This window comes from Bubalus bubalis, chromosome 11 (assembly GCF_019923935.1).
Source record: "Bubalus bubalis isolate 160015118507 breed Murrah chromosome 11, NDDB_SH_1, whole genome shotgun sequence".
NCBI lineage: Eukaryota > Metazoa > Chordata > Mammalia > Artiodactyla > Bovidae > Bubalus > Bubalus bubalis.
The window spans coordinates 82,606,152-82,627,620 of NC_059167.1; the positions used below are offsets into that span (position 1 = coordinate 82,606,152).

General features: G+C 41.4%; 1 protein-coding gene across 3 annotated transcripts in view; it reads left to right on the top strand.

Moving 5' to 3' along the window:
- The window catches only part of NPTN (neuroplastin), a 64,361-nt gene that overhangs the window by 38,182 nt on the left and 4,710 nt on the right, over nucleotides 1–21,469 (top strand). For all 3 annotated transcript variants that reach the window (XM_045162123.1, XM_045162122.1, XM_045162124.1), the window contains exons 4-6: nucleotides 2,175–2,269; nucleotides 13,219–13,352; nucleotides 16,454–16,727. In XM_045162123.1, the coding sequence (XP_045018058.1) occupies nucleotides 2,175–2,269; nucleotides 13,219–13,352; nucleotides 16,454–16,727 (503 nt within the window). The remainder of the gene's footprint in view (nucleotides 1–2,174; nucleotides 2,270–13,218; nucleotides 13,353–16,453; nucleotides 16,728–21,469) is intronic.

A 21,469-nucleotide genomic window follows, 5' to 3' on the forward strand; every position in this document is an offset into this window, starting at 1 on the left:
CTGATAGTTTGGAAAAGGTTAATTGAATAGCAATATTGGGTGGAATAAAAGGCATCTATTCTTGGTCTGTCCATTAATTTTGCAAGTTTGTTTTTTTAATAATACCTCTTTAAAGATATCAGATATCCAATCATATTTCTCTTGGGTCTTGCCCTATGTTACCCCTAAAGCTTTGAGCTGTAACTATATATAAAGTTTGAACCTGCTTTTATAGAATGCCTCTTCTTTTTCCCTCAGCCTATTTGAGGCTTTCCAGGGTGTTCTGCATTGTCACAAGTGTTTTGGGAAATCTGTAGAGTAACAACTCACATTTTGTAGAATAACAGTTGAGACCTTTGGGCCACCTCATAAGTCAGCCATGAAGCCTGTCACAAACCGTGCTTGTGCTTAGCTTGCAGGGGACATTTTTTATTTGCTTCAGTTGCTTCCCAAAAGCTAGTTGAAGGAAATGTTGTGGGGAGATTTTGAGCCCACTGGCATGGCCCCTAGTTTGGGAGTCATCTTCTCAACTTACTACAGTAAATCTAACCCCTGAAGATGCTGCTGCTGCTGCTTCTCCTCCTCCCCCTCCTAACTCTGGGAACATTACTAAGAGCAACTGACTTGTGTCTGTTTTCTTGTTGGGAGCATATTGATGTAAGAATAGTCATTTGTGTCAATTTGAGAAGACTGTTGACGGTTCCTCTTAGAATCTTATGCTGCCATGGGTATGCTGAGACAGTCTTGTGAGAGTGGGGTGTGTCTTTCCTCATCCATAGTCTCTTGTTTCTTTTTTGAGATGAACGGTAAGATGAATAAATGCGTTTGGCCAGTGTTTTGAGGTTAGGAGTTTTTCTCAGACATTAAGTAGTGCAGTGGAGATGGTCATCACAAGTATCATGTTTTAACTGTTAAGCAGAAGAGTAGGAGTGAAACAGTATTTATATTCTCATCTGGAAGCTGATGTTTCTCTGTTTTCTGTAATTACACACTAGCATTTTTGCACATGTTTGGGGCAGCGGTGTATGTAGGCCAGTGTGCAGTTAGCTGATAAGAAGCTGACCTTCAGGACCAGGAAAGCTTGTTTAGGATCACCCTTCAGAATTCAGAAGAAGTATTGTTCTCATCACACACACTTTTCACAGTCCTTCCTTTCACTCTGCTTAACTTGGTCTGGATCTGTGCGTAGTTGTTTACTCTTGTTTGTGTTCATTCATTTTTCTACTGTAATCTAGGCACTGTGTTATGTGCTGGGTATAGAATTGTGCACCAAATTAACAATGCCTGTCCACATAGAACTTGGTCTATTGAGAAAACAGACATTCATCAAGCAATCACATAAATAATTAGACATTGTGATAAGTGCTGTGAAGGGTTACAGTGTAGTATGAGAGAATGTCAGGGAGAGGGATGTCATTTAGATTGGGGGTGAGAGGAAATGACATGTAAGCCAAGACTAATGGAAGAGGAGTTGGGGAGATGAAGAATAATGGGATGAGCATTCTATAGAACAGAGCATCTTTTGTCAGAGTTTTGAGCTAGGAACAAGTTCAGCACATTGAAAAACTGAAAAGAGACCTGTAGGGCTAGAAAGTGGCTGAGATGACACTAGGGAAGGGCCAGATCATGCAGAGCCCTGGCGTTCTAGCTGTACCTAAAAGAGTTGAGCTGCATCTCTGTGGCTGATGCTCTGATGGCATATTTTTTCCCCCCACTGATCCTATTCTGTTATTAGACTTACTGAAAAGCATGCTACTAAAATACAGGGTAGGAAAACAAACTCTAAAACAAACTCTTCAGGAAAGTGCAGAAACAGATGCTTTCTTTCTGCTCTTATTTATTTGACTGGAACCACAAGGTGAGCAAGAACTTTTGGTGATGGGCCCATCTTTTGTATCTAAGTGTAGATTTTAGTACTTTTTTACAGCTCTTTTGATTACTTTTTTTGTAGTGTATTTCTCCAATAGACTGAAATATCTTAAGGTTAGGGACCATCTCTGTATTCCTGGCACCTAGTAAGGAGTAAATCATTAATACACAGAGGGAGATTTTTGCTTATAGTTAGGAGGAAATGAGTTGCATGCAGGGGCACAATTTGGAGAGCAGGGTCCCTGGTTGCCCCTTTCATTCTCCTTTTATTGTGTATTTTGACTGTTCCCAGCTTCCTCACTTGATTTTTCTTCTCATCTCTGCAGGATCAATAAGCCGAGAGCTGAGGATTCAGGCGAATACCACTGTGTATATCAGTTTCTCAGTGCTCCTAAAGCAAATGCCACCATTGAAGTAAAAGGTACAACCCAACAGAGGCTGCGGCGTGAGCCTCTCACTCTCCTTCTGAGACACTGTCTTGGCTTGGGCTTCCAGTCTTCAAGCTTTCTTGTTTTCATTATGGGAGGCAGTATATAATGTTATGGTTAGGACTGAAGGCTCAGGAGCTCAACTGCCTGGGTTTAAATCCAAACCCCATCATCTAGCTGCATGACTGTGGCAAGTTATTTAACTTCTCTATGCTTCTGTTTTCCTCTCTTTTAAAACCTACCACATGGCACATGGGTTGGTTAGAGGGAATAAATAAGTTGAAGTTGCTGTTTTTGTAGTTCAAAAAATACTTCAGTGTTGGCAGCTTCATATGGTTCATCCTTAGGTAAAGCTCTTAGAATAGTGCCTTTTAAGTATTATTGTGTAGTTATCTCCAGTGTGCCAGCAGGATTTGGCAAAGTACAGTGTGCAGGGTGAACATAAACTATTTGTAGATAATTCATTAGAATTTTAATAGAACCTCTGGGTGCATGGCATCTAAAGATGAGATTGTAGTTGAAAGTTGCACGGAAGGCCAATAGAACTGTAAAAGAGTTAGAGCTAACTAACATTTAACCCAACTTTCTTGTATTATTTCAAAGAAGCAACTGAGACCCAGAAAAGTGACACTGGTTCTGTGTCATACCATCAGTTTGTGGCAATGCTATGATAGCATGGAACCCAAGTCGTGACTCCCATCGTCACGTTTTTCCATTTTATAAAATGACCATGGAGAGGCAGGGCTACTGTTTGAGGTCAGACTAAAGAGATGAGGGTATTTTCCAGGCCTTTTCATTTTTGCTTAGAAAGGACCCAAACTTGTTGTCTAAATCTATAGGGTGACCTCTAGAAACTGGAAAAATAAATTTAGGAAATGGGAATGGCCTATATGTAGCAGGTATTCAGCTTTTCCTTAATTTATAGCAGGTATTCAGATTTTCCTTAAAATATTTGGAAGATTAAAAATTTGGACTCAGAAAAAAAGCTTGGACACAGTCAAAGTTTCTATTACATGGTGTTACTAAATGAAAGTAGTGTCTTGGTGACATTTGCTCTGACTTGTGTCCTTGTTGACGTAAGGATGGGCAGTGCCTCTAGTGGCTAGATTGAATTCTAAATGCCTGCAGGGATTGAGTCACAGTGGCATGGTTACAGCCCACACAGACCAGAGAACCTTGGATTAGATTAACTCCATGGCTTTTCTTTGAGAGATCTGGGTTTATCTTTGTTTTTAAAGAATGCCATATTTGTTCAATGTAGGATGAAGGTGTGAGAAAACCGTTTTCTCTAAACCAACCAAGGGCCCTTCCCCACCCAGATGAGCTACATGAGTAGATGTTTGACTCCTCTGTAAGAGAGTTAAGGCCCTGCAACATTCCAGACTGAGCCTTTGGCACAAAGTTCAAGTGCAGAGGAAACAGATCAGGACAGGTGAGGGAGGGAAAGTGGTGTGTCTAGTTAATCAAGCTCTCCAAGTCTAAAGAATAAATTACATACAATTGCAAGTCCTGACTAACTCTGATCATATTGATTAGGAGTTAATGATTTCTATGCAGCACTTTCAAGAATGGAGAGAGGTTATTTTTCCATTGGGTGGCTGCTTGAGAAGGTGGGGTTCAGATGCCCCAGAGGCATTTTTCCTCACATTCTGTTTGGCAGGGAAGTGGTCTGGAAGCTGCAGGCAGGAGTGTCTTCTGACAGCATACACATTATCTCACCATAATGAAGGCATGTCCTGTGCTCTGTTGCATTTGTACTGTACAGTAGTCCTGTGAGGAGGATTGGGCAGGTGGTATTAACATCCTAATTTTAAAGAAGTAGACCTTAAGAGAATTCTGTTTTATATAATGCTAAAACATATTCTGTAACTAGCTTGGGCAGATATGTTAGTCTGTTAAGAAAATTCATATGGAGTTCTAGTTATTCTCTCTTCCTACTCTCCCTTGACACCTGGATGGAAAACAGCTGAACACTTAATGTCTTTCGGGTTAGGGATAGTTTGGTCTGGTAAAGCCTGAACATTTAACTTTTCTTGTGTAAGTTTAAAAAGGTTTTCCATAGACCCAGGATCATATTTGAAACTAGCTCCTGATTGTGGTTGGGGTAGAAAATTGCCTTGAATTTAGAGCAGTGTGTGTGTTATTCCCAAAGCATTTTCATGTAAACTCGTGTTTTGTTTTGTTTTTTCCTCAGTTCCACTAGGGTGGGATAAGAGACAGTTATCTTTTTATAGCTATAATGATTTATAAAAACTCTACTAAGTAATAGGCAAGAGGTGGTGGTACTCAAGAACAGAGAAATTCAGGGGATTTTCAGGAAACGTAAGTGACCTCTGCCAAAAGGAGATTCATAATCTTCATTTGTGGTTTTAACTAAATTGGCATTTAAGGGCAATATAATTCGGCCCATACATATATATTTTGTTAGCACTTAGTCTACACTCAGACCCCCTCTTCCCCATCTGGCTTTCCCTGCAGTTGAGAACTTCCCAAGGTGTTGTTTGTCCTCAGCCCTGTGGGGAGTTAAGGACTTAGACTAGCCAGGGACAAGGCATTGTATGTCACATGACCAAATCATGAGTTACTTGTTATGTACAAAAGAAAAGGCTGAAGGAACCACAGGGAGGGACACATATTTGGAAACAGATCTGAGGTGGCAGTGCTTTTCTACCTTAATCTGTAGATCCCTGTTGAGAAAGGAATTTTGGGGATGATTGTATATACATGTAGTAGGGAAGGCCTTGCTCCTGAAGTAGGGTTTGTTCTTTCTTTCTCTTTTTTCAAAGGACAAGCATGAGGCACAGTGTAAACAAGAAGATACTATTACTGTTGAGGATTACATTTCTTAGGTATTTGGCAGGTGACCCGAGCAGATGCTGGGGGAGGAAGATGAAGCAGGGCTGGCCAGGGGGAGAGGGAACAGTGATGACTAGACCTTATAGGATGACCTCTGTCCTATAAACGGCCTGTCTTGGGATCTTCTCCTTCCTTTTTGAGCCTTTCAACTCCTCAGGGTCTTCTGTCTTCCAGAGACTCCTTAGCCATACAACATTTGTGAATGAATAGATGTTGGATTTTCTGTCCCTGAAAATTTTCAGCTTTTCTAGTGCTTATTCCCTCTCTTTTCATCTTACTTGCTTTCCTGAAATTAAAAAATGTGCTCACAAAAGCAAGTTAAAATTTTCTATGTAGTTAACAAAGTTGAAAAAATACCTGTCATGACTCCCAGACCCTGTCCTCACCCTTTTAATCATTTTGATTAATCCAACAAACAAGGAGTTTGAGTTTTATTGCTGTTTTTGGAAAAAGATTTTGGTGGTCTTCAAATCCTCTGCAACAGACATGCCATCACCTCTTGTGAAAGGTCCATCCCAGCACCAAGAAGGTTTGGGTCTGGTGTCTTATTAAGCCCATCATTGTGTCTTGCTGCTCATTGGGCATTTTAAATGAGTTCAATCTTTTGGTGACAATGAGAGCCAAGATTGATCTTGTTTTTCTTGTCCCTACTCATTAGTTTTCTTTCTGTTTGAATCTTATGACTAAATCTTAGGGTTTCTGTGAGTGACCTTGTCCTGACTCCCTGCTTCTTATGCCATTGCATGGATTTATGACTGATAATATCAAAGTTCAAACTGGCTGAGGCAGACTGTATGGTGATGGTGACAAATACCATTATTAAGAGTAATAATACATCTCTCACATTTGTACAGCACTTACAGCATGTAGAGTGTTTTTGTGCTCATTTGTTTGTTTGACGGGCAGCTAGTTTGACAGGTGAAGATGCTTTGAGGTTGTGTCATGGTTAAGTTCAAGCTGATGTCAAAGCTGGTTGTCTCAGAATTGCCCTGACTTGAAAAGTCTCTGAAAGCAGAGCTGCTTGAACATTTTGGACATCAACCATAGCCCAAATAACCATACCTATTCGTTCTTTTCCTCTCTTCAGGGTGCTACCCTGACCTACTTTATTGTTAAAAGATTAAGAACAGCTAACGTTACTGCTTGCTTACTGTGTGCTAGGTACTGTGCCAAGTACATTACTTGTCCCGCTCCTCTCTTGTAGTCTTCACAACACTCTGAGGTAAATGCCATTATTCTCTCTACTTTCCAGGTGAGAAGATTGAGGCTCAAGGGCATTGATTGACTTGCTGAATGTGACAGTCAACCAGCGGAGCCAGCGTCCTCACCCAAGCACTCTCATGCCACAGCACATGTTCCTAAGCGTTATGCCACACTGCTGTGTTCAGAGCATATTAAATAACAATGTAAAGGTGTTGACTGGGAGAAGAAATGGGTTCTAATCCTGACCCTGCTTTTTAAAAACTTTCCATGACCCTGACTAGTCATATTCCTTTTTTGGGCCTCAGACTCTCCAAGTATATGATGAAGTAGGCTGAGGTAGATGATCTTGAAGGTTCTATAAGGCTCTAAAGGTCTGTGGTTTCCTTATATGGACACAGATGAGAAGCTGGGTTAGTGAAGGAAGTGATTCCTAAGCTTCTTTTCTTAATAGTGACTGTCAGGTTCTTAACCTTGCAGTCCGACTGTCACCTCAGTGCCCCCTGTACTTCCAAACATACATCTCCCTGCCTCAGACACTCCCTCTAATCCTCTCAGACACTGAGGCCAGGAAAGGTGTTATAGCAGTGGTTCCCAAACTTGATTTCAAAGTTATGAAATGTGGCCTAGGCATCAGGCTTATTAAAAGCACTCCAGATGATTATAGTGTCTTAGTGGAGACTTCAGTGCCTCCTACCCAGTGGTTTCACCTGCAGGAAAAAGAAAAGCCTCGTCCGCAGAAGGCAGCACTAGTCCCAGACTGCTCTAGTCTTCACAGTCAGTGATGAATCTACTCTGTATAATTATTGAGCCAAAAAGCCAACATCTTTCTTGCTTCTGTCTCGGCCATCTTGTATTGCTTCTTGGGCTTGGCCCTTAGCTAGCAGTAGATCTTAACTCTCTGTCTACCTTCAGCCAAACTTCTGTTTTTGCCTATAGAAAATTTGAGGTGTCTCTGGGATTTGATAGGTTGCCTGAAGGAAGCAGAGAGACCATCTCTACAGTATTAGTGTGTTGTATGATGAGACACTGTACAGTATCTTTTAAGGATGGAGTTTCTCTGAAAATGAGTGGCAAGATTATGAATTTGCTTTGAAAAATGAGCACTAAATGAGCAGTGCAGGTAAGGGGCCCCATACCTTGATCCCTATCTCAGCTCTGTTGTATTAACTTTATTTAACCTTCAGTTCAGTTCAGTCGCTCGGTTGTGTCCGACTCTGCGACCCCATGGACTATAGCATGCCAGGCTTCCCTGTTCATCGTCAACTCCCAGAGCTTACTCAAACTCATGTCCATCAAGTTGGTGATGCCATCCAACCATCTCATCCTCTGTCATCCCCTTCTCCTCGTGCCTTCAATCTTTCCCAGCATCAGGGTCTTTTCAGACGAGTCAGTTCTTCGCTTCAACTAAAAATACCTCCATTGCCTAAGTTGACACTCTGTACATCCACCAGCCTAGCAGAGAAGCTGATGTTTTTCTCTAAGTGCCTGCAGCTTAGGCAACAGAAGGTACTGAGGAGCATGCCTTTGTCCTCAGCCAAAGGCCCAGATAATGGGATTGGGTCAGGTATTGGTAGGTAACTTAAGACTTGGAACCCCAGTGTTGCCATTCATCAGGACCCTGGAAGGGTCCATCCAGTAATTCATGGGATTTAGAGTGTGTAGCTAAAAAGGCCAGATCATGAGTTAATTTCCAAGTGGGTCTGTGATCTCTTTTAAAGATTCATTACTTCTTTGCTACCTAATCTGTGCCTTCTTGAAAAAGTAAAGTGAAGTAAGCAGTATTTGCTCTGTTCAACTCCTCAGACCTACCTGCAGACCAACAGGACCCGATTAAGTAGTTCCTTATTAAATGGCAAGCCCATATAAGGCGAGGCACCATAATCAATATAAATAGGCCATTATTCAATATAATTTGTCAGTATCTGACATGAGTAAACTTTATTAGAGCTATAAACGAGAGTCCTGTTTATATCAGCAAACAGGGAGAAGACGTAATAGTCAGCATCTCTTTGATTTCTTAGGACTCATAACACCTGCCTTAGCCTAAATTTTTCCTGGCTGAAAATGAAATTTAAATATTTATTTTTGACACTGGGCTCTAATAGTGTGCTAGATTGATAGAGAGATGTAAATTAATCCTCATAAGACCTCTGTGAATTGTGAGTATTTTATTCTCATTTTACAGAAGTAAATACTGAAACTCAAAGGATTTTAAATGACCCACCTTGGATTACTCAGTAATAAAGCCTCAATAGAGCCAAATTTCTCTGAAGTCCAAGATGCTTTACATTATACAGTAGTTAAATTATAGCAAATAGATCCGTCCCTCTTTGGGTCTAGAGTGTTCTAATACATCTGCAAGCAAAGATAACATTTGAGATTGTTTGCTTTGCAGTTACCAGTAATGCATGTTGTATATTTTTATTGTTTGTGGACTCTGTTCTAGTTTGGTTTATTTCCCATTCTGTTTGGTAAAGAACAAAGAACATGGCCTCTGGAATCAGACATCCCTGAATTTGGATTTTGGCTTTACTTTTTATTAGCAGTATAATTTTAGATCTTAAATAACTTTACCAAACTTAAATTTTCTAATCTATAAAAATGGGGTAATATCTGCATCATTGGGTGATTATATTAATCTGTTGCTGCATAGTACAGAGAAGGCAGTGGCACCCCACTCCAGTACTCTTGCCTGGAAAATCCCATGGCAGCCCACTCCAGTGTTCTTGCCTGGAGAATCCCAGGGATGGTGGATCCTGGTGGGCTGCCGTCTATGAGGTCACACGGAGTCGGACATGATAAGCGACTTAGCAGCAGCAGCGGCTGCATAATAAGTTATCCCCAAAATCAGTAGCTTAAAACAACAAATACTTATTACCTCACAGTTTATGTGGGTCAGGAATTCTGGAGCAGATTAGTGGGGTGGTTCTGACTCAGGGTCTCTCAAGTTGTTGGCTGGGGCTGGAGGATCTGTTTCCTAGATGACTGCAGTCCTCAGTGACTGTGCAGAAGGCCTTAATCCCTCACTATGTGGGCCTTTCCATGGCCTGTTCGAGTGTCTTCCTAGTATGGAGCTAACCTCCCCCAGAGTGTGTGACCAGGAGAAAGAGAGAAACAGCATATGTGTGCACAGAAAGCCACTTTGTATTTTGTGAACTAGTTTCCAAAGTTGTACACCTTTTTATATATATATACATACATATTTAAAAAACATTTTATAAATATATGTATGTATAACATATGCTATATTTTATTCTTTAGAATCAGGTCACTAAGTCCAGCCCACACTCAAGGGGAGGGAAATTAGGCTCCACCTCTTGAAGGGAAGAATATCAAATAATTTGTGAACTATTTAAGAGGTAGACTTTGTGCCCTAAGAGTCCCCTTCTTTGACCACTGCTGACATGTGTTCTGAGAGTTCAGTTACCTTTCTTGCTGTTAGTCTGCCATCTAGCTCAGCTGGTGGGGCAAGAACAGGCTTTCTGATTGAGCAGCTCCCCTAAAGAACAGAGAGAAGTGACCTACTTCATTGACCCAAAGGCTGAAGTGATAGTTGTTACAATCATTCCTTATAAGGGTAAAATGATGTAACCTGCGTTAATTTCCTGTCTGCCTAGTGTACTAGTGATACTTCAACCAATCCAAGGGTGAAGAATCAGGGCATTTTTCTTTTGAGTACATTAGGAAGAGGGGATATTATTCCTAAGCTTCACTCAGTATTCTTTGCCGAGTTGAGAAAGCAGCAGTAGATCTAACCATGAAAACTTGCAGGCTTTACTCTGTAAACAAGGCCAACAAAGGCCGGGGGAGGGGAGGGCCGCATTAAGTTCCTATTGTCTCTGCATCTGATAGCCTTTAAGGCACCTTCCCATCCGTAAATAGAAGCCTCTGTAGAATCTGGAGTAGATGAATGAAAGGAGGGTGTGGTGTTTTCAACCTGAGCACCAAGGCAGGAGTGAAAGACCAAAACCCAGGTCTTGGTCTTCAAGAATAGTAGCTTTTTAGACTGTATAGCCATAAACCAACTCAGGTTTTAGCCTTCTAAGTGGTTCTTATGTATAATCTTGGGGATGAGTCTCCAGGGCAAAATCTGAGGTTGCTGAATTCACAGCACTATTGGAATTAGTCAAGTAAGTGAAAGTGAAAGTCATTCAATAGTGTCGGACTCTGTGACCCCATGGACTATTGAGTCCATGGAATTCTCCAGGCCAAAATACTGGAGTGGGTAGCCTATCCTTTTCCAGCGATTCTTCCTGACCCAGGAATCGAACCGAGGTCTGTTGCATTGCAGGCAGATTCTATATCAACTGACCTAACAGGGAAGCACTTAACTGGGCCAGAGTAAATAGAGTTGAGTATTCTCTGTGGGGCAAGGGAGAATGAAAGTGGGAAAAAAACATCACATGTAAGCTGATTTCTGAAAGTTATATCTCAACCATTTCCCTGAGCTCTGGACTTGATATTCAGCTGCCTACTTGACAGCTTCACTTGGATGTTAAATAAGTCCTACACTTAACATTTCCTAAACTTTGAACTCCTGTTTTTTTACTACCATCATTGCTCTATCCCTAAGCAAAACAAAATAAAAACAAACCAACAACAAAAAAATACCCATGCTAATTCTTCTGCAGTCTTCCTCATCTCAGTAACTGGCAATTCCATTCTTGAAGTTACTCAGACCAGAAACACTGGGGTCATGCTTGGCTCCTTTTTCTCTCACTTTCTACATTCAGTCCGTTAACAAATGTATTAACCTATAAAATATCCAGAATTCCTCCCTTTTACTGCTGCTGCCCTCATCCAAACCTCCCCCTCCCCCTTTCTGGATTGCTTTCAGAACCTCCTAATTGATCTTATTTCCACTATCCTCTCTCTACAATTGTTGTCCACATAGTAGCCAGAGGGAGCCTGGTAAAACACACAGATAATTTCATACCTACACTTAGTATTCACCAGTGGCTTCCCAGCTGACTTAGAGTAAATGCCAAAGTAATTTCATTGTCCTACAAAGTCCTATTCAATCTAGGCTCTATTCTCTGATTTAATCTCTTACTATCATCCCCTTGGTTATTGTTTCAGCCAAATTCCTCCATGCTCTTCGTTACATGTAACAAGCACACTTCTGCCCCAAAGCTTTTGCTTTTCCCTCTACTTGGAGTGTTCTTCCTGCAGATACATGTGGCTTACTCCTTTATTTTTTTCATGACTCTGCTAAAATTCACCTCATCAGAAAGGCCTTCCCCTGCCACTCTGTGACAAATCTGGCATATAATCAGTGCTCAGCAAATGTTTGTCCAATGAATGAAACATACTAGAGGTACAATGTGGTAGCTCTTCTGCTTATTGTGTCTCCCTGCTCCCCCATGATGGTGTGTTAGTATGCTGTGGAGCTTGCTCCTTGGAGTGCTTAAGAGGTTCTTAATATTTACCGACTGCAGAAAGCTCTGAGGAAGAGTGATCAGGTTAAACATTAGGCCTGAGAGGTGACTGATTCACTGTGGGAGAAATTTGGGATGTTGAGAACTTGAGCCCGCCTGACTCATTCCCTTCTGTAGTGAGGAATTGTGCCTGGGAAAACAAAAAGACATTTCCTTTATAATATCCTGTCTGGAAAACACCTCACACTGAGTGGTAATGACCAGGCTTTCATTTGGCAGGTTGTAGAGGTGGCTTGGGGCCTTGCTCGTTCTTTTCCTATCCAGGTGCCTCAGGAGGTGGTCTAGGAAGCACAGTCTGAGAGGAGCAGGACATTGGATTATTTTTAAGCCAAGAAAAACCAAGCCAATCAGAAGGAAAACATGGGATTCAGTCTCAAAATGACATCTATCTGTCTATGCAAGACAATGAATGTAGGCAGGGGCTAGAAATAACTCCATCTGATAATGGGTATAAAATTCAAGCATAGAATAAATAACTCACAAAACTGGAATTTGGACCAGGCCTATTGATTCTCTTTCCCATTTTGGCCAACAAAGTGATGTCTGGCCTACTTTGAGTTTTATTGCTTTCAGATTAGTAGAACTGATGTGGTAAGGTGGGAATTTATAGTTAAGATCAAAGAAGGCCAAATTCAAAGAATTAGCTCTCATCTCAGGCTTCTTGGGTCCTTGAACTTTATCTAATATTTAAACCACATATGCTGTTTATTTCTTCCTAAATGATCATGAAAAGCAGAGACCAACAGCTTCCAGCATGTCTAGAAATTTCCCCAAGATTTGGTTCATTGAGATAACTGCAAATCAGGTGTATAAATCAGATTCTTAAGTCGTTAAAACAACCTCATAAGACACTGGTTGACTTTCTTGTTCATTTCTTTCTTCTCTTGTGAAGACTAGTTTGCTGGATTTCCTCTTTTCTGGGAGAGCCTTGGCTATTGATATTCTTGGGTAGCTTCTCTAAGCATTCATCATTCGTTGCTTTTATATACCTTACAGTAGGACTTGATTTTAGGTGTTTGATCTCAAGGCTCTCTTAACATAATGTATAGCATTTGATATAATACATAATTACTGCTCATGCAGGTGTTGTGAGGAAAAAAACCATGACTGGCAGAGAAGATAATAACTTCTGTTTGCATTTCTTTAAAGGATGGCTTAATTTATGCAGTTGCACCTGTGTTGTCTTCCAGTAGGTTGTAGAACCACCCATATTATTAGTAGAGCTTCACATATAGTAATCCTGGTACCTGCTTTGGTGGGTGGGAGGTTAGGGCATGGGATTGGTTCCATTGCTCTGTTCTGACCTGAAATGCATGTTATCAAAGCTGAATATGAGGGTGGGTTTAAAGAGTGACTAAGAAGCAGGGCTCTGAGCCAGTATTTGGGGCTTTGTATCCTGTTCAGCATAGGCTCCCATGGTAACTGCATTCAACACTTTCTCACAGCTGCTCCTGACATCACTGGCCATAAACGGAGTGAGAACAAGAATGAAGGGCAGGATGCCATGATGTACTGCAAGTCAGTTGGCTACCCCCACCCAGAGTGGACATGGCACAAGAAGGAGAATGGTATGCTCGTGGTGAGTAGGAGGCAGCCCTGGTCCTCTATATGTGGGTGTCTGTGGTTGCTGGAGTTTCTCCTGGGGTGCTCCAGACATCTGGACAAGTTTCTGCAACCTGCCATACTAGCTGTCATGGCTTGGGTCACCCTTTCTGGGGTCATAGTTATATCATGAATTTGAAGGGCACTGATAGTCTCTGCTTAGCATGGAATCCCGACATGAATTTATTAAAGCTGTCTGGTAAAAGGCTTGGCTGTTTGCCTTCAAGATAAGACACCAAGAAGAGCTAACCCAAGTCTTAAAATTTTACTATTATTCTAGTCCATTTATCCTAGAGAAAATATTGTTCTTGTGGTCTTAATGTATTTTTCTTGATTTTTGGGAAAGGCAAGGCAGTAAGAGCAGTTAATAGTATTATATATTCCCAAAACATATTAAATTACTGATTAGGAATTGAGACAATCTAAGGAGGCCCACAGGCAGCCTTAGACATCGGAAATCTGACAGTATCTGCTCCAGAAAAGGTCAGAGGAAACATCTTTTCCAATCTGTGGGATGACTCCTGATGGTATTGGGAGAGTCAAAACTTTAGACTCTTGATTAATGCTTGACCAATCTCCTGTTCTCTCAGATGGGATGTCATACATTCCTCTCCAGGCTTTGTATGCCTAGAACTCTACTTTTCAGGCATCCTCGTTGATTGTCAGTCTTCAGAATCAGAAGGGACCCTAGAGATCATGTAATCCAGGTTCTTTAGAAAGATTATAAATACTAACCAAGGTAAATTGGTGGTGGAACCACAAAAGTTTCTTCCATATGATAGTACTTTAAAAATACCCTTTGAAATTATAAGCAAGGTGAAAAGACAGCTCTCAGAACGGGAGAAAATAGGAAATGAAACAACTAATAAAGATTAATAAATTAATCTCCAGAATATACATGGCAGCTTACGCAGCTCAGTGTCAGAAAAACAACCCAGTCAGAAAGTGGGCAGAAGAACTAAACAGACATTTCTCCAAAGAAGACATAAAGATGGCTAAAGAACACATGAAAAGGTGCTCAACCTTGCTTATTACTAAAGAAATGCAAATCAAAACTACATTGAGGTATCATCTCACACTGGTCAGAATGACCATCATCAAAAAAGTCTACAAGCAGCAAATGCTGGAGAGGGTGTGGAGAAAAGAGAACCCTCTTGGCATTGTTCGTGGGGATGCAAACTGATAGAGCCACTATGGAAAACAGTATGGAGATTCCTTAAAAAACTAGGAATAAAACTATCATATGACCCAGCAATCCCACTACTGGGCATGTACCCTCAGGAAACTGTAATTGAAAAAGACACATGTACTCCAGTATTCACTGCAGCACTATTTACAATAGCTAAGACATGGAAGCAGCCTAGATGTCCATCAACAGATAATGGATAAAGGAACACATTTGAATCAGTTCTAATGAGGTGGATGAACCTAGAGCCTATTATACAGAGTGAAGTCAGTCAGAAAGACAAATATCATATATTAACACATATATGGAATCTAGAAAGATGATACTGATGATCCTGTTTGCAGGACAGCAGTGGAAACACAGACATAAAGAACAGACTTATGGTCACAGAGAGGGAGGGAGAGGGTGGGATGACTTGAGAGAGTAGTATTGAAATATATACATTATGTGAAATAGATAGCCAGTGTTAATTTGCTGTATGATGCAGGAAATCCAAAGGCTGGTGCTCTGTGACAACCTAGAGGGGGTAGGATCCAGAGGGAGATGGGAGGACGGTTTAGAGGGAGGGGACATGTGTATACCAATGACTGATTCATGTTGATGTATGGCAGAAACCATCACAATATTGTAAGGTAACTATCCTCCAGTTGAAAATAAAATTTTAAAAACCCTTTGAAGGCTTGTGGACCAAAGATCATAAGTGAGAAATGTGGAATTAGTGAATGAGTAGAGCAGGAGTTAGAGGAGTTGGCAGCTTTTCAAATCCTAGGGTTGAAGTTTCACAGAATAACTCTTAATTTTGAAGGCTATTAATTTCTCATTTTAGCAAAACCCATACTTAAATGTAGACATGATATATGCTATAGCTAGACATCATTCTGGGGATTATATTTACCTTTCTTCTCTACTGTTTCTGGTTACCCTTTAGTTGCCTCATGTGAACTGACACAAGAGTCAGATTTTTCCCCTGCTAGTATGCCATGAGATCAGCGCTGCAAACCTGTTCCAGCTCCACCCAAGCCCCTGGTCATGCTCTCACCCCTGCCTTCCCACACATGCCTGGAGCATTCCTGTCTTGCTTGGTCAGCTCTCCTCTCCCACAATCTAGTTTAAATGTTAGCTCTTCTCCAACTTATCTTGACTCTTTCCAGCAGTGTCCACTCACTCAGTGCAGTGTGGCTGTATACATACCCTCTGTTGGCACTTCTTACATGTTCCTGGAACCATCCCTTTGGAGGTCTGGTTCCCTCTGGAGGTCATTTTTATGTCATGCTCTCCCTTTCTCACCTTCCTCTTATGTTAGATATAAAACATGTAGCATATATTCATAAATATCTCTTGACTAAACTTGCTTTTAACCTTGTAATTCTGAAAGGAAGTGGAAGTTATGAATTTCCTCCATTCTGACTAGTAGCAAGTTCTTAGCATTGTTTCTAGAGGAAGTTTAGGGAAACTTTCCAGAATTCACCAAGTGAGAAGTAGATGTGCTGAATCTGAAGTAATCAAATAGGCCTGATATTACTGGATACATACCTGACCATGGAGCTCACACCCTTTCTCCATCCTTGTTCTAGTTATGGAGTTCTTATCTGGTGTTTGGAACAACATCTAGATTAAGTCATCTTTTCTGGGTCTGCAGGGAAGGATGTCCCTTCATGTCATTAAAATTGGAGAGGTCCTGATTCTGCTAGAAGCTTACTGATTGGTTGTTGAGATTGAAGGGAAGTCGGTGATCAAGTATTCAAAGTTCCTTGGACAAAAATGACCCTAGACACTGCTCCCTGATCCCGTTCAGTGTTTTGCTAAGGATGGAGAATAGTCTCACCCTGTGGTGGGCACTAATTCACCTACTCTGATCTTTGTGTGTTCTCACTTTTTCTGCTTCTGACTAGGATATTGTCAATACCTCTGGCCGCTTCATCATCATCAACAGGGAAAATTACACTGAGCTGAGCATCACTAACCTCCAGATCACAGAAGACCCTGGCGAGTATGAATGTAATGCTACCAACTCCATTGGCTCTGTCTCCGTTGTCACCATCCTCAGGGTACGGAGCCACCTGGCCCCACTCTGGCCTTTCTTGGGAATTCTGGCAGAAATCATCATCCTTGTGGTGATCATTGTTGTATATGAAAAGAGGAAGAGGCCAGATGAAGTTCCTGACGGTAAGAGCATCCCTACAAAATAGTTGTAATGTTGGGGCTGGTTCCTTGGGGGTGGTTTCCAAGCACCCAAAGAGGACTATAAGGATGTTGGGATTTAGTCCCAAAAGGAGAGAAGGAAAAATTCTTATACTGGTTCCTCATTCCCTACCCCTAAGATTAGCCACTTTGAGCTATAATTACTAGCTCAGTCCTTCTATGTGGGTGTTCTTGAACCCCCGTCCCTTCTGCCCTTCAGGCCCCTTGTGGGGAATGGGCAGTTGTCAGTCTCTTTGTTCAGCTCTGTCCTCCTCCAATACAGATCATCAGGCAGATTGAGCTTGAGGAGAATCCAAGTCAAGCCTAGAAGCCACCCCAAGATCGCAGGCCACCTGGCCTTTTCAGGCAGATTTAAGGTATCTGATTGGTTGTCACATGGTTGCCTGGTATAGCCCCTATAGGTAACTGCGCCAGTCCAGTCAAACTGTTCTTGGGAAAAGCCATGGGAACAGGTCACCCTTTGGTTCCCTTGGTTGGCCCCTTCAGAAGGTTTTCAAGGTTCCTGGTGAAGCAGGCCCCTGCCATTTGGCATTTTTGTCTGTCTCACAAAGAATGGTGGAGAGCATCTGACGCATCACCACCCCCAGTTAAACAAATAGCTAAGCAGTACTGCCTGGCGTCCTTGCCCAAGGTGGCACTCTCAGGCTGGCCCAGGGTCAGAGAAGGGAGTGAACAATAGCAGCAGAACTACAGCCAATTGTTAGGCATTGGAAAGAACAAGAATCTTAGATTGATAGACATACTTAGAGTCAGAAAAGGTTATGGAAGTTTTTATGTTTTTTGTTATGGATATTCCATTTCTAACTCTGTGATTGTAATTGGTGGGGGAGACTACTGATTAAGACTTGCACCCATAGTACTTCAGATTCCTAACTAGCTCCGCAGCTCCATCCTCCAGCCCTATAACATCATCAGCAAAAACAAATAATTGACCAGCCAACCATGATCACTACTTGTCTGTCACTGATTGGACTGGAAGAGTGTGCCCCTAGAATCAGTGGAGGCCAGCTTTGGGTGACGGGGAGGATGTCAACTCCAGTCTGGCTCTTCTGGGCCCATGCTGTGTACTGGAATGCTGTGCCCTGCCCCAGAGAGCTGTCTGTGTTCTTGTGGCTGGCCAGCAGGATGCACTGCCTGCCATGTGTGTCAGTGGAGAATGCTAAGGGAGGTCTGGTGCTCCTTTAGAAAGAGTGCAGCCCTGAAGGCATGCCAGTGGCTTCAGGTTCTCTGGAAGGACATGTCTGAGAGCAGCAGCCACCTCTCCTTTTCCTCTTTGCTCAGCAGCTCCTCAGTCTCTTTGCTTGCACTTGGTAGAGGGAGGATTGTAGTGAGGTTGGTGACAAGGTGTTTTGTTGAAACTAACAGTGTATTTGGATTTCCATCCAAGTGTACATTTAGCAATGAACTAGATGGAGGAATGGGATGGACTCAGCTGGAAGCAGACGGGCCTTTGTAAATTCCTGGGCTTGTTCTGTGTAACTAAGAGTTTCCTGGGATTTTTTACTTTCCTTCTCTTGGGTCCACAGAACTGCTATTCTATGAAGTACAACTGCTTTCTTAGGCTTATCGTGTATGAGTAATGCTTGTTTCTCGAAATTTCTCTTTCTTATTACAAATTAGGACTTCCAAAGCAGAGTACCTATGTTTAGATCTGAGAGTAAAGGGGAAGAGTTGGCTGTCAGTGTGTTTCCAGTGTTGGCTTACTAGGAGTCGTTTTATCTCACTCCTGAAAAGAGCCTTTTCATTCCCTCTGAATGGTTTTGCTTTGTTAAATATCACCTTTCTTGGTTTCTGTTTTGGAAAGGTTGAGATGCAAAAAGTCAGTAGAAAAAGGTAAAAATGAGCTTCAAAACTTGATTTTTTGACTTTTAAGACAAGGCTGGCTGCCCCTCTGTTGGCAGAGTGACACATTGGCTTAGCCTGTCCCTGTCAGAGATTTGAGTCGTTTTTGCAGGAAGCCATTTCACTTAGCAGGTTGCTGTCCCAGCATGTATGGAAGACCTCAATGCTAACCTGAGAATGGTTAGCATTGATTCTGACAACTGCAAGCACCTGCCCAAGGCAGCAGCTATCTTTTTTATAAGAGCTCTATGGCTGTTGAACACAAATGGGGACGAGTTTCTAATAAGAGACATCTGTGGCCAGCAAAACTCATGAACAGCTTCCTAAGGGAAAAATACTTCTTTTAAGATAATTATTATGGAGAGTGAATGAATCCTATGTAAGAGATGACTGCAGGGTAAGTGCAAAGTAAAACCTTCTTGCTCTAGTGTCTTAGAAAAATGCTGTAATGCAAGCAGCTTTTACTTTGTTGTTGTTGAATTGGTGTGAAAAATCTGGGATACTGGGATTATTGCAATGTTTGCCTTGTCTCCATTCCCCTCCTGATAGCCAGCACGGTCCAGGCTCCGTTCTCTATCATGTCCCTTGCCCTTGCTTGAGCATTTCCATCCCATAGTTTTCTCCTTTGTCTTCCTCCCTCTTTTTCTCAGACTCCTCCCTATTCCTGCCCTCCCCTTTTTTCTTTTCTTCTGGAAGTAATTTTTTTAAAAAAGTTCCTCCATGACTTTTCCTTATGCTGTGTCTTTTTCTTCTTTAGCCAGTTTCCCCTCAACTCCTGTGCAATTCACAAGAGCAAACTCACCTCATGTGCTTTCCTCCCATCTGCCCTGCCTCAGATTTACATACAGATATATGCATACACTCCTTTTGGGAATGAATGAAGAGGTACATTATACCTGATACAGATTTGGAATTTTAGAGGTGATAAATTTTTTACCTATCAAATGACCATTCATAGCTCTGTGTATTTATACCATTGTGAAAAATTTTTTTTTTTTTTTTAAAGAGGCCTGACATGCTTTTTCTCTGCCAGTGGGTATATTGTTATCAAGATACAGCAATAATGTATTTCTAACTCAGCCTTTTTTATATGAAAAAAGTTTATATAAAGGTCATAGTATTCATATTTGGGCAGTTTGTGAGTTTTTGGTAACTCAGCACTATATTAGAAAAGCACTAAGGGAATAATACAAAAGTATAAAAACACACGAATTTCAACTTACATAGTTCAGGCTATGTTTCGCTAGAAAAGCAAATACTGCTTTAGATTTCTCACATAGAAAATACTTAGGGTTAAGGTTTAGCTGCTTTCTAGGTAAAGAAAAAGGCCCATGACTTTGTCTACTAGAAAAAGTAGAGCATTTTTGGGACATTTTGTAAGTGAAACTTATATCTAAATCCCCTAGGTCCCTATTATAGTGTCTTTGAGGATTAGTGCCCCAGTAGGTTGTCTTGTATGTAGATTATCTGCTTGTCACCTTTTACCGTCAATATTTTTAGTAACAGATGAATCATGGAGCCAAGTGAGGGCTTTGTTTTTTGTTTACTCACCTCCTGACTACATTCTTTGAAAATGTTAAATGATATTTCTCTAAAAAGACTAAATACAACTAGCATCCCTCTAGTCTTCCATCCACCTTACTGCTGGACACATGTTTGAGCACACCTTCTGGGTTGGTTTCCTGCTGACTGAACCCAGAGGGTGATTAGAGTGTGCTTTCAGCTCTCTCCCCAGTACCCTGAGGAGATGGGGAGTGAGCCTGCTCAGTTGTTGGGGCCTTCAGTTCTACTGCACATTTTACTGACCTTGAATGAAAACAGAAGCTGATTTAAGAAAAGTGCTGGCATCAAAAAGAGTTTTCTACATTCACCATTAGGGAGATAACCTTTATAAGCAAGTATAGGCACTTTTCCTTTAAGTTACTGGTACAAAAGATATTTGCAGTTTTGTGGGAACCATTTTTAGTGGCTGTGATGTATCCAAACTCTGACACTTCAGAATTAAGAGCTAATGTGCCAAAATCAGTTAGATGATCAAAACATTGGTAGCATATGAAGCTTTACAAAGGCCAGGAATGTTGGGAAAGAAATACGAATTTTAAAAATGATATGCAAAACACGTGTTGTCTCTTAACCAGGGGTCATCTGAGCCAGTAACAAGTTACCTTGTGAAGAAAATATAATAAGACTGAACAAGGAAGCAAATTGGAAGTAATTGTTAATCTTCCTTGGATTTTGTGCTACTCTGCTGAGATCTGGCAAAATTTAAGTGGTTTTAGAAACCATAAAAACTCATCCTCAGTGAGATGAGGCAGTGAAAAAGCAGCTTTGACCAATCAACTCATTTTGACATTAAAGCCATCTTTTTTGAGATGGTGGTATATCAAGTAAGCTGCTGTTTACTAGGCATCGCAGAGCACCCTTCCAGATTCTGGGGCAATGTAGGGGGGAAGGGGAGTGAGGGTTCTAGTGCATTCGATTGGGTAGACAGCACTCAGCGGAATCAGTGTGTGCAGCAGCCCCACCAGGAACTTCACTCATAAGATGGATTCCAGAAGCATCTTGTTTCCATTATCCCCCAGCCCTCTTCCTCTCATCTAGTCAGTGGCTGTAATACCCAGCTGGAGAGAATAGTCATTGTTTAAGTGGCTGTCTTTTGGCCTGAGGGTTTGGGGGTATGTTGATACTTGTCGGTTACTATGACTTCTTTTTTTTCCCCCTCAATTGCATCAAACCCTTAAAACATGGTGGTAAGTGAGTGATATGCATGCTTTTGGAGTTTGTTTAATCTCCGCTTCAGTCTATACGATGCACAGTTCATAATGTTAACACTTTTCTTCAAGTTTACTTCATTCACTTTCACA